Source organism: Macrobrachium nipponense, chromosome 38 (assembly GCF_015104395.2).
Source record: "Macrobrachium nipponense isolate FS-2020 chromosome 38, ASM1510439v2, whole genome shotgun sequence".
NCBI classification, from domain to species: domain Eukaryota; kingdom Metazoa; phylum Arthropoda; class Malacostraca; order Decapoda; family Palaemonidae; genus Macrobrachium; species Macrobrachium nipponense.
This window is the reverse complement of record NC_061098.1, coordinates 62,570,093-62,584,240: the sequence shown is the minus strand read 5'-3', so window position 1 is coordinate 62,584,240 and position 14,148 is coordinate 62,570,093. Positions and strand designations below refer to the sequence as shown.

Sequence of the window (14,148 nt, the reverse complement as noted above, 5' to 3'; positions counted from 1 at the left end):
TCCGAGCGTCCCAAAACCCAACCTCGGCGAGGAGAGGAAGTTTCGGAAGAAGAGAAGCACTCTTTAAGTATTCGTGCCCGTGCACGAACACCGGCAGCCTGAGATTCGTCCTCAGTTTCTGCCGAAGGGACGTCAGACCGGTCATTAGATCCCGTAACCCTCCTTCGGCTTTCGGCTTGCCCTCTCCCTAAGGCCTGGGAGTCCGGCAGGGGCCTAGGCCTAGAGGCATTATGGGACCGATCTGACACCCCTTCCACTACACTAGATGCACTAACACTTTTATCACAATTCACATTTGACTGTAGAGCAATCACTTTAGATTCTAAGGCGCGAATCGACTCCATGATCGTAACTAATACGCTTCCTTCTGCAGACACTTCCTGATTGTTCGGAGGCAATACAACAGGATCTGGTTGAATTACATCTACAGGAGGATTTAATGGAGATACAATTCTACCTTGACTTCTACTCACAGAAGCACTCCTAGAGGAAGACCTCCTGATTCTATCACGCTCAACGCTTTTTCACGTAAGAATCATATGCCTTCCATTCAATTTCAGTCAATTGCTCACACTCGATGCATCTATCATTCCACATACATACATGACCACGACATTTCGAGCACACTGAATGAGGGTCTACCGAAGCTTTCGGCAACCTCACTTACATTCATGCACCTTACACACCCTGAAGCTAGCAGCGCTAGATCCAGACATCGTAATCAAGAAAAGTCAAAGCCAAATTCAAATCAAATCCACTATCACGTATGCCAAGCCAACAAGCCAAATCAAAACCAAAAGTCAATCAGAATACTCCAAGTTAGCACAAGAAGTTCAAAATCCTAGGCGGAGGTCTGTAAAACAGTTGTTTACCGACCGGCGACAGAGAAAAATCTGAATAGAAAATGGGAATGATTCCTGATATCCGCCTCCCAGCGGCGGGAATGGGTACTAACCACCTGGCCGCCCACTGCGTGTGCCGGGAGTTTTGAAATTCTGTCGGACGTCGGAGAATACAGCTATATATATATCTGACAGGTAAGTTTCATGAACAAAATGACATTTTCATAATAAAATTAGATTTTACACAAACCAAGTAATTACCTGTAGCGGAAAGGTCACTACCAAGGCAGTCAAATCTTACAAATTTCGTGATGGACCCACCATCGCTAGTGTAGGTGTTAGGACCCGCCCACTTTCGGGACCGATAGGTACAAAAGTGCAGAGAGAACCAATTCGTTTGGTCTGCCATGTCCATCTTAGGGATGGAGGGTAGGGCTTTAATCAGGTAATGACTTGGTTAGTATGTGTAAAATCAAATTTTATTAAAAAAATGTCATTTTTACACATGTAAATTACCAAGTAATTACCTGTGGCTGATTCCACTCTTATGGTGGTGGGAATCATGGACATGCTCTACATCGAAGACATTATATGTATATTAATGACTCAATATAGAAATACTGCAAGTATTTATCAAATACTTATTGTACCTAACCTGGTAAGAGATTGTTGCAGATGAATACTGCCTCTGGTCGTCACTCTCTTGACCTGTAGGAGGCGTGTCAGTTTGGCCAATAATCGCCCCTACTTTGGTGGGAAATAACTTCTCAGTCATGGAGTTTCACCGATGACTGGAGGAAGTTATTTATTGATACCCTTGCCCTGGATTTAGACCAGAAAAAAACACAACAAACACCTACACCATAAAAAACAACCAGTGATACCCTACCATAAGACTGGCAAGTACTCCGGGAAACAAGTACCCCCCCAAGCTTCCCAAAACTCAACACCAATAATCAAGACAACAGAGGATAATCAAGGAACCGCTAGCTCCTTAGGCTTCCTCCCCCAACACCATGCCAGCCACCGACAACGGACCCAACGTGGAGCAATTCTCATTACACCGTTTCTATGTCTTTCAGATAATGCATAGAAAAAACTTACCTACATTTTCAAAACGTAGAGTTCATGATGGCTTCTAAGGACATATTATGCCTAAAAGCTAGAGACGTCGCCACAGCTCTTACTTCATGAGTCTTAGCTTTAATGGAGGGTAACACTTCTTCCTGGATTTGAGTGTGCGCCTCCATTATCAAGTTCCTTAGGAAAAAGGAAATGGCGTTCTTAGACATCAGGCGAGACGGAGACTTTACCGAACACCATAGATTACTTGCAGGTCCTCTAATCTTGTCTGTTCTATTCAAATAATAGTGTAATGCTCTTACTAGACAAAGAAGACACTCCTCTTCCTTTGGTCCTATGATATCCATAAGATTCTTAATCTTAAAAGAACGTGGCCAAAGTTTGTTCACATCCTCGTTCTTTGCCAGAAAACCCAAGGATAGAGAGCAGACTGCGTCGCCTTAAACTCTCTTGTCTATAGCTTGTAATTCGCTGACCCTTCTGGCTGTCACCAGAGCTGTCAGAAAAAGGGTCTTTTTTGTGAGGTTCCTTAGACACACCGAGCAGAGGGGTTCAAAAGAGTCCCCCAACAGCCACTTTAGAACTACCACCAAATTCCAAGAAATTGCTCCCGACTTAACTGTCTTGGAAGTGTCCATGGATCTAATATGATCGCTAATGTCATTGTTGTGTCACTCATCTATGCCTCTATGTTTGAACACAGAGTTTAGCATAGCTCTGTACCCTTTAATAGTACTGGATGCTAACTTCCTAGATGACCTCAAGAATAAAAGAAAATCTGCTATCTGTGCGATAGTGGTTTGAGAAGAAGAGACGTTGTCTTCTACACCAGTTTCTAAAAACTGGCCACTTCGACTAGTAGAGCTTGGAAGTAGAAGATCTGCGATATCTAGCAATGGCTTCTGCAGCTTGTCTTGAAAAGCCTTTTGCTCTAACCAGTCACTTGACAGTCAAAATCCTGTCAGAGACAGCGTGAACAATCCCTGATGGAACCTGTACAAGTGAGGCTGTTTAAGTAGTGACTTCTTCTGAGGGAGAAGTCTTGGAAAGTCTATAATTAGATGAAGGAGGTCTAGATACTACTCCTTCCTCAGCCAGAATGGAGCTACGAGAGTCATGGAGACATTTTGATGACTCGTAAACTTGTTAATCACCTCTCGAATCATTGCGAACGGTGGGAACGCGTATAGGTCCAACCCCGTCCAATCTTGCAGCATGGCGTCTGTCGCCCACACACGGGGCTCCGGCACTGGCGGACAGAAAATTAGCAGACAATGATTCTTTGCTGTCACAAAGAGACCTATAGTAGGTTGTCCCCAAAGGCTCCACAAATCTTTGCACAACTGGAGCTCTAGTGTCCATACTGCTGAGAGCACTTGGTTCCGTCTGCTTAGTTCGTCTGCCATAACGTTCATTCTGCCTTGAACAAAGCAAGTAAGAATCGTTACTCTTCACTGTTCCGCCCACATCAGGAGTTCTTTCGCTGTCTGATAAAGAGAGAAAGAGAGCGTGCCTCCTTGTTTGCAGATGTACAACAGTGCTGTCATGTTGTCCACAAATACCGCTACTATCTTTCCCGAAACCTGTCGAGCAAAGTGTTGCAGACCGAGGAAGACAACAGTCCCTTCACGTTGATGTGTAGGGTTCATTGTTCCACCGACCAGATACCCAATGTCTCTTGCGACTCCAGGATGGCTCCCCATCCTAGGTCTGATGCGTCGGAGTACAACAATTTCAGGTCTGGGTTCTTCGGTCGGAGCGACTTTCCTTCTAGCAACCTGTCCTTGGACAACCACCATCGGAGATCCAACTTTATCTCCTTGGAGATCGGGAAAATGAACGAGTTTTCCTGCGTCTTTCTGGACCAGAGAAACTTCAAATAAAATTGCAGAAGGCGCATGTGTAGCCTGCCCAATTTGACAAACGGTTCCATCGACGAAAGTTTCTAGAAGGCTCATCCACTGAAGGGCTGAGCAGTACCTCCGACTCATGAATTCTTGTACCGTGTTTAGGCAAGATTCTACTCTTTTCAGCGATAGAAAAGCACAAAAAGTCCAAGAGTCCAGAATCATGCCCAAATATTGAATTCTCTGAGAAGGAACCATCTGGGATTTTTGGGCATTTATTAGTACAGTAGTGCCTCAGGATACAAAATTAATCCATTCTGAAGCGGCCTTCATAACCTGATTTTTTCGTATCTAGAACTACGTTTTACGTACATGTCAATTGCCTAATTCGTTCCAAGCCCTACAAAAACACCACAGTAAAATTTATAATAAAGCTAAATTGACCAATAAACAATGAAATACAACAATTTGGACCATTCAATACCTAACCTAACTGTGTGTACAGGGTACAAGAAATACTGTACGTACATATGTAGTAAAATGTGGAACCTTACCTTTTGAGTGAGGCAATGTCCAAAAGTGGTAACAGAGGAGGACAAATGGCAGAAAACATGAACACTTAACTTTACAAAACACATTAAAAAATGGCAGAAAACATTACCACTAAACTTTACGAAACACATTAACAAATGGCAGAAAACATTAACACTTCTTGATTATATTCATCTTCATCTCCGTAGAAAGCATAATCTTCTTTCACACACAACACGATAAAGTAACTTACAGCACAACAAAAGCGAAATCACTAACACGAATTTACGTTAACAAACAAAATATATGTGAACGAACGAATTCCAGGTGTTTACGATAACGCTGCCACAAAAAATGGTCAAGGAACGCCTTTACATAGAGGCATGATGGGACAGATGCTGACCAATAGGAGAGCAGGATCTTACGGCGGTGACTACCATCAGGAACCAATGGGAGTGGGAGGATAGTGGCGAGTCTACTGCGTTGGCAGCGCGTGAGTTTTAAAATTGATCTCGGCGGCTCAGGCAAATCTCGGACTTTACCTTTCGCAAACTGAATTATTTTCATACACAGAAGCAAAAAAATCTTTGTCTCTGCTTTCGTAACCTGGATTTTTCATACGTAGGGACTTTCGTATGTAAAGGTTCCACTGTATTCCCAGTCCCGAGTCAAAGCAAAAAGTTTCTTCAAGTCCCCCGTACACTGTTCCTTTGAGGGAGAGTGTAGGAGCCAGTTGTCTAGGTAAAAAGAGGTGTTTATCCCCATCAAATGTAGCCACTTCGCTAGAGGGGTCAAGACCCTTGTGAAAACTTGGGGAGCAGTCGTCAGATCGAAACATAGGGCTCTGAATTGATATACCTTGTCTTCGAACACAAAGCAGAGAAGTTTCTTTGATTCTGGGTGTATGGGGATATGGAAGTATGCATTTTAAACATCCAGAGTCACCATCCAATCCTCTGGATGAAAAGAAGCTGGGATAGAAACATTTGTCTCCATTCGAAACTTTTTTACAATATATTGATTCAGAGTGCTGCTGTCTAGGACAGGCCTCCAGCCCCCTGATGATTTGGGGACAACAAAAAGTCGGTTGTAGAAACCCTCTGAGCTGTGATCTACTGCTAATTCTACTGCTCTTTTGTGCATAAGAAACTGAACCTTTTGAGAGAGGGCTAAACACCTCTCAGATCCTGCCAAGTATGCTGTTAACATTATCGGAAAACTGGATAACTGCAGCTTTTGTAGGAGAGGAATGAAATAGCCTTCCCTTAACACCTAAACCACCCAAGGATTCGCACCTCTGTTGCGCCATTCCCTCCTGAAATAACGGATCCTTGCTCCTAAGGGAACACGGGAGATGCACCACTCATTGCTTGTTGGAAGTTTTAATATTGGTCTTCCTAACTAATCTGTAGCCTGGCCACAGTTTGATCTAAGCCTAGATCAATGACTGGATCTACCTCCACGAAAGGGGCGAGGCTGAAGAAGAGAGACTGACTTGTAAGCCGAGGAAACTGGCTCCCTCTGTTTCTTTGCTGACTGAGTCAACAAATTTGTTGTGGACTAAGTCTGAAGATCCATCAGAATGTCTTTTACCGTTGACTACAGAAAAAGATACATTTTGTCCAAAGGAGAGAATAACTGTGCAGACTTCTGCGTGGACATAACTCCCTTAGAGGTAAAAGAGCAACAAAGCTCCCTCTTTTTCAGAAGGCCCAACCAATCGGCTGACAGGTCTTCTTGCAACGAAGAACAGCTTTCTATCTTCATTGCCAAAGCGCCCACCGTCCAGTCTAAGAAACTAAACACCTCCAAAATCTTGAAAATGTTCTTCACGAGATGTTCTATCTCTGGTGAAGTGAAAAATACTTTGGCCGCTCTGAACGCCGAACGTCTGGCCGAGTCTACTAAGGCTGAGAAATCTCCCTGGGAGGAAGCAGATACTCCAAGGGAAGGAGTCTCACCTGTTACATAATACCCGTAGCGTTTCTTAATGAGCTTCGACGGAGGAAACGTGAACGTAGCCTTGCCAAGATCCCTCTTAATAGCCAACCAATCTTCCACCTCTTGTAACGCTATCTTAGAAGCGGAGGACAAAACCATCTGAGGAAGTTCTTCTACTGGTGCTTTCCTCAAGTGAAAAGTGGAGGCCAGAGCCACTGTCTTCCCTGGAGAGAAGAAATCTGAGTAATTCTCCAAGAAGAGAATTACTCAGATTTCTGTCGCTCCCTGTGAACTTCCAACAGGTGCGACGGAGGAGGCAACTGTCAGGGGCAAACCCCTCCAGCCTCCCTTGGACTCCCAGTATGTCTTCTTCCCGGTGCGGGGGAGCATGACAGTGACCTTCATCTAGGAGAACCAGTGGGCCAAACAGCTCACCTCCTCAGATAACACAACACTATCACTAATAACCGCACTTTTGAGAGGCTCTCTCTCCACAAAAGACCTGAAAGACGAGCCAAGATCTACTATAGCCTTAGCAAGAAAATCAAATTTTTTCTCAAACCTACTATCGTGGCTGGAATGGTGTCGGGTTTGGAAACACAGGAGCCTGGAGAAGGATACACTGGTAAAGGAGTAGGAGGGCTAATTATCGGGGATGCTGCAGGAAGTTGAGCAGGAGAAGGAAATTCCTCTCCTAATGAAGGAGAACTCTCTAAGATAGCCTTACTTTCGGCTCTAAGAGCCACCTTCCTTTTCCTTTCCCTTGCTAACTTATCTAAATGAGAATTTAAGGTTTTCCATTTAGTTTCATCCCAATCTGTACACTCTGGACACGATAGGTCCTTTGAAAAAATCTGGCCCCTACATTTGCTACACTTAGTATGCGAATCACAAGACAATTTCATTAATCTAATTCTACATCCTTGAGAGCAATACCTAATGCTCGAGGAGCTAGAATTTGACATAATGATGATAGCTAATAACAAATCACAAAATATGCAAGTACGTCACCAATAAGACCAACGATGACGAAAAATTGACCACCAAAACCAACGATGTTAGTCAGAAGCGGGCAGAAAACGAATTGGTTCTTTCTGCACTTTTGTACCTATCGGTCCTGAAAGTGGGCGGGTCCTAACACCTACACTAATGATGGTGGCTCCATCACGAAATTTGTAAGATTTGACTGCCGCAGTAGTGAGCTTTCAGCTACAGGTAATTACTTGGTAAGTTACATGTGTAAAAAGCTTGATTTATTAGAGTTTCATTTAAGCTTGGTGAATATGCCTAATTAACACCCTAATGCATTTATAACTTATTTTCTGACCAACTATTTTAGAGAATGCTTCTACTATTAGCTTCAATTTGTATTACTCTATTAAATAGTACTTTTCTCAGTTGCTTCTAAGTCTCATATATGTTGCCACATATGAATCTCTTTTAATCTGCGTGAATTGTTATACGTACTACTTTTGAGACAAAAGTATACAAGAGAAAAGGAAGTTGAAATCCTTCTCTCCAAAAGTTTTCCTGGAAATGTCTCCCTATGTTCAATATGGCTTCTCCTTAGCAAGAATATTTATATTTCATATGAATTACCAGATAACACTCCTGAGGGAGGGTATTCCCACCTTAAGTGTACCGATATGGTTTTTCTCCAATGTTACCTATGGCACAATTTTTCTGAAAGCAACCTTTCTCACATTTAGCACATCTAAACGGACTATCTCCCGTGCGACTTCAAATGACCGGTAAGAGAAGGTTTAAAAGAGAATTTTACCCCACACACATCGCACATGTACGGCTTCTCGCCAGTATGTGTCCGCATGTGATGCGTGAGAAAAATTTTCTGGGAGAATGACCTATGACACACACTGCAGCTGAATGGTTTAACTCCACTGTGAATGATCATATGACTATTAAGGTGCTTTTTCTGATAAAAGGCCTTTTCACACTGGGTGCACCTGAAAGGCCTCTCTCCAGTGTGAGTTCTCATGTGAATTTGGAGGTCACCTTTCTGGAAGAAAGACTTCCCACATTCACAGCAGCTGAAGGGGTAATCTCCAGTGTGAGTGATCATGTGAGTTTTCAGGCATGCTTTCAGACCAAATGCTTTCCCACACTCACTGCAAGTAAACGGTCTCTCTCCAGTATGAAGCCTCATGTGATTTGTGAGCCCACTTTTACGAGTAAATCTTTTCAAACACTCATCACAGGTAAATGGCTTTTCTCCTGTATGAATCCGCTTATGCTTTGTGAGATCACTCTTATGAGAAAATGCTTTCGGACATTCGCTACAAACAAATGGCTTCAATCCAGTATGAATCCTTTTATGCTGCGTAAGATCACCTCTACAAGCAAATGCCCCTCCACACTCACTACAAGTAAATGGCCTCTCTCCAGTATGGGTCCTCATATGCTTCAAAAGAACACTTCTAAGAAAAAATGTTTTCCCACATTCACAACGGTTGAATGGATTGTCTCCAAGGTGATTCTTCATGTGACTTTTGAGATATTTTTCCCGAGAATACGATTTGCCACATACCTCACACCTAATAGGCTTCACTCCCCATCCTTCTTTATTGACTTGTTTTCTGGAAATTGGTGAATATTCCTTACTCTCTGCTGAATCAACTTGACATGTATATTTCATTTCATCTTCATCAGACTTGCAGTACTCCTCTGGCAAAGTCTTGATTTCTACAAATGGATCCGAAGAGGAGTGATCATTAGCATTTTCAGGACAGCCAACTGGATCCCTACTTTCAAGTTTGACTGGAGTTAGTAATAGTTGATCATCAAGTTCACTTTTCAAGGGCGATTTTATCAAAATTTCAGCATTCATGTTCCTTTCTTACTACTCAAAATTGTGGACTTTTTATTACTTTCAATACACTACAGCCTGAAAGTCAAGCTATTCAATTCTTCTCCCAAGATCTTGTGCATCCTACTTGCTAAGCAGAGCTTCTATTTAACTCTGAGAGTGTTCTAGCATTATTACTGAAGCCAACGCCCATTCATTTGGTAGAAGCTCTGTTACTATACTTCAAGTGCCCTACACAAGTGCCTCAAATTTTATCCTGAGTATGCCATTCCCTCTGGATGTTTGTTCAATCAAAATTCTCATTGCATACAGGAAAATATACCATACTACAAAGACATAATTTATATCTACGAGAAAACAAGTAGAAGGAGAAATCTATTTCATGGAAAAACCTCAAAATGCTTAAAAACAAGTACCTGAGAACGTTATGGAATTTAGGTACGAAAACAAAATTTCCTAGTGGCAGAACCTCATTTCATTGCTGATGTCATAAATCTAATATTCAAAGATGAATCTTTAAAAATATTTTGGAAGTTTTAAATCCACAGCACATGAACAACATTGCTAATTTGACAGACCCAAGAAACTTACATTCACACTTATCGATTACTTATCACTGATAGAAGAATCTTCAAATATACTCAAGACTTTGGAGTCAGAAACTGGCTGTTTGATCGCAGGGCAAAACTCTGAAAATGAGACATTCCAATAACATATTAGACAGAATAATGAGACATTCCAATAACATATTAGACAGAATAATGAAATATTATAGCAAAAATTGAAAAAGCAAACAAAATCAAGCAACTTACTTCAAATCTAAATTACTATCTCAAGTGAATCAGATCAAATTCATGGAAAATGCTTTTTAAGAAGGTGTACATACTTGACCATTGCCAGATATAAGTACAAGGCTATACAGTGATATTATAAAAATAAAAGAGCAAAATACCTTAAAAAGTAAAAAACAATATTAACGATGATAATGATTATGTCAATTTCACCTATCCCCTTAAAATCTGTGACCCTTGTTATGTCAACATTATTATTTATCTTGGTGAATAGATATCATTTTGATAACAGAATGTACTATCCTACTTACAACCAAGTTTGGTTCCGACCCACTGGTTGTAAGTCAGAATGGATGTAAGTTGAACCTTAGAAAGTGGCCAACATACTGGGCAGGGTATACTATCAAACCTTTGCTATATAAAAGTGCCTACTTAGTACTGTAATGTAATGTACAATCATTATTTCAATCTTTTTACCATAATGTACTTCTACTAATACATTTTAATATGATATTGTTAAACTACAATAAAGTTTTGTACATACTTACCTGGCAGATATATACTTAGCTATAGTCTCCGACGTTCCCGACAGAATTTCAAATCTCGCGGCACACGCGACAGGTAGGTCAGGTGGTCTACCTTACCCGCCGCTGGGTGGCGGATGTACGAACCACTCCCGTTTGCTTGTCAGATTTTTCTCTTCCACCTGTCTCCTGAGGGGAGGCTGGGTGGGCCATTAATCGTATATATCTGCCAGGTAAGTATGTACAAAACTTTATTGTAGTTTAACAATATCATTTTTGTACATGAACTTCCCTGACAGATATATACTTAGCTGATTGGCACCCTTGGTGGAGGGTAAGAGACAGCTAAATAATACAAGTAAGACGGGAAACAACTAATGTTGTAGGATATAAAAACCTTGGTTCTCACCTTTTCAGGATGAAGACTTCATAGATACTGTCTCTGAGTCTGCATTGCCTGGAGAGCTACAGCTAGGACGTGACCTGATGCTGAAAGACTCTCGGATCTACCACTGGGATATGTGATCCCCTATTGTGGTAGAATCCAAGTCGATCCTGTTAGAGGGACCTTGTCCGCTTACCTAACAGATCCTTACCAACTACCTCTGCAAGGAGCCAAAAACCCACCAGACCACCTAACCAAAATACAAAGGGTTAATATTCGACAAAAAGAGGTGCCTCCTGCAACCTCTTTCAGACAACCAAAATACACCAATATAAAATATAGGGTAACATATAAAAAATTTACACAGGATAAGTTTCAGCTCCCTGCCCCAGCACCGGATCCGCCGATACGAAAGGACCCAAGGCGAAGCATTTATCATATGTGATTTTTACATCACATAGGTAGTGGTTCGCGAAAACCGATTGGCATCTCCAAAAAGTCGCCTCCATCAAGTTCCGCACAGACATATTTTTTCTGAATGCAAGCGAAGTTGCAATGGCTCTCACCTCGTGAGCTTTCACTTTCAGTAGTCTAAAATGTTCTTCCTTACAGGCAACATGTGCCTCTGTAATAAGGCTTCTCAGAAAAAAGGAAAGAGCATTCTTCGACATGGGCCGAGTGGGGTCCTTTACGGAGCACCAAAGCACATCTTGATTAGCCTTAAGTTGTTCCTTCCTCTTAAGGAAATACGTCATAATTCTCATAGGGCAAAGAGTTCTTTCAGGCTCTCTTTCCCTACTAGAAAAAGATAAACTACGAACTTCAAAGCTCCTGGGCCAAGGGCGTGATGGGTTTCATTCTTTGCAAGGAAACTTGGAAGAAACGAACACACCATAGAATCTTCCTTAAACCCTACATTGCCCTCAATAGCTTGGAGCTCACTCACTCTCTTAGCTGTAGCTAGGGCCAAAAGGAAGATAGCCTTCTTCGTCAGATCCTTGAAAGAGGCTAAGCCAGGAGGTTCGAATCTAGACGATCCAAGGAATTGTAGAACTACGTCTAGATTCCAGTTCGGTATTACATGAGGACGCTTAATGGTTTCAAATGACTAATAAGATCATGCAGGTCCTTATCATCGGATATATTTAAGCCTCTATGCCGAAATACCGCCGCCAACATACTGCGGTATCCCTTAATAGTTGACACAACAAGATGACATTCTTCTTTGAGGAAAATAAGGAAATCCGCAATTTGGGTCGCAGAGGTACTGGAGGAGGAAATGTTCTTCCTCTTGCACCAACGTCTGAAGACATCCCACTTTGACTGGTATACACGCAAGGTGGAAGGTCTCCTCGCTCTTGCGATTGCTTTAGCAGCTGTTGCTGAAAAGCCTTTCGCTCTGACCAAACTTTGGACAGTCTGAAGCAGTCAGACTGAGAGCGAGGAGATTTTTGTGGTACCTGTCGAAGTGGGGTTGTCTGAGTAGATCGCTCCTTAGCGGGAGCGATCTTGGAAGGGTCCACCAACCATTCCAGTACCTGTGTGAACCATTCTTGGGCCGGCCAAAAGGGAGCGATTAAGGTCATTCTCGTTGAATCGGACCTCTACGAACTTCTTGATGGTTAGCCCCAGGATCTTGAAGGGGGGAAACGCGTAGACGTCGAGTCCGCTCCAGTCTAGAAGAAGAGCATCTATTGCTAATGCCTCTGGATCCGATATCGGAGACAGCAGTAAGGATCCAGCTCTTGTTCTTTGACGTGGCAAAGAGGTCTATGTGTGGCCTGCCCCATAACTTCCACAGGCTCTGGCATACATCCAGATGAAGGGTCCACTCTGTGGGAAGGACCTGATCTTTCCTGCTGAGGAGATCTGCTCTTTACATTCCCTTTCTCCCTGCACGAACCTGGTGAGAAGCTTGATTCCTCTTTCTTCTGCCCACAGAAGAAGGTCTCTTGCTGTCTCGTACAGGGAGAAGGAATGCGTCCCCCCTGTTTCCTGATATATGCCAGAGCTGTAGTGTTGTCCGCGTTGACTTGCACTACCGATCTTCTGACTTTGGGCTCGAAAGCCTTCAGAGCCAACCACACAGCCATCAACTCCTTTCTGTTGATGTGCCAGGCTACCTGGTCCCCCACCCAGGTACCTGACACTTCGCTGGTTCCCAGAGTTGCCCCCACCCCGTGTCCGACGCGTCGAGAACAACACCAGGTTGGGGGTCTGGGATTGAAGAGACAGTCCCTTCGCAAAGAGGTTGGGATCTGTCCACCAACATAGATGTTTCTTGACGTCCTGGGATAACGACAGGGAGAACGTCAAATCCTGAGAACGACGACTCCAATTCCGATGAAGAAAGAATTGGAGCGGTCTCAGGTGCAACCTTCCTAGGGAAACGAATTGCTCCAGTGAGGAGAGCGTCCCCAGCAGACTCATCCACTCCCTCACTGTGCATACTTCTTTCCCTAAGAAGGTTGTTACTCTCTCGAATCCTCGGGCTATCCTTTCCTGAGAGGGAAAAGCCCGAAAACTCAGAGAGTTCATCTGTTATCCCGAGATACCACACACTCTTGCTCGGGGATTAGTGACGACTTCTTGAAATTGACGAGAAGTCCCAACGCCTTCGTCAATTCTAGAGTTACTTGTAAGTCCTTCAAACAACCGATCTTCTGAATTGGCCCTTATTAGCCAGTCGTCGAGGTACATGGATATCCTACCCCTTTCAAATGAAGCCATTGAGCCACATTCCTCAAAATCCCCATGAACACTTGAGGGGCCGATCGAGAGGCCGAACACAGAGCCCTGAACTGAAAAATTTTCCCTCCCCCCCATCATGAATCTGAGAAACTTCCTCGAGGAAGGATGGATCGGGTACGTGGAGTAAGCGTTCCTGTAAATCCAAGGAAACCATCCAGTCCCCTGGACGAAGTGCTGCCAGCACTGATGAAGGCGTTTCCATCGTGAATTAACTTCTTTTCTCAACGAAGAAGTTCAGGCGCTTACATCCAACACCGGGTCTCCATCCCCCTGAGGACTTCGGAACTAGGAAAAGGCGGGTTGTAGAAGCCCGATGAATGATGGTCTGTCACTAGTTCGATAGCCCCTTCTCCAGCATCTGATCTACTGCTAGATGGAGAGCTTGATTCATGATGGGGTCTCGTACCTGGCCGCTCAGTTCCCTTGGGATGGTCGTCAAGGGAGGTCTTTCGACGAAAGGGATGAGGTAAACCTCTCCTCAAAATAGAAAGGGTCAAGGATCCGCCCCGTTTTTGGGCCCAGACTTCTGCAAACTCTAAGAGTCTGGCGCCCCCACCCACCGTTGTTTGAAGGACTTGCCAGTTATTTGGGGGCTTTAACAGACTTGGCGAAAGTCTTACCCCTTCTTG

The 14,148-nt window shown here is 43.3% G+C and overlaps 1 protein-coding gene across 1 annotated transcript; it reads right to left on the bottom strand.

Annotated features, from left to right (window-relative positions):
- Positions 1–1,119: 1,119 nt before the first annotated feature.
- LOC135209757 (gastrula zinc finger protein XlCGF8.2DB-like) lies at positions 1,120–9,783 on the bottom strand. Its single transcript, XM_064242544.1, has one exon. It carries the CDS (start codon positions 9,087–9,089, stop codon positions 7,968–7,970), a length of 1,122 nt encoding a protein of 373 aa, XP_064098614.1. The 5' UTR covers positions 9,090–9,783; the 3' UTR covers positions 1,120–7,967.
- Positions 9,784–14,148: the final 4,365 nt, after the last annotated feature.

Bases quoted from the DNA above. Each gene is read 5' to 3' on its own strand.
- LOC135209757 (XM_064242544.1), bottom strand. From the start codon at position 9,089: ATGAATGCTGAAATTTTGATAAAATCGCCCTTGAAAAGTGAACTTGAT.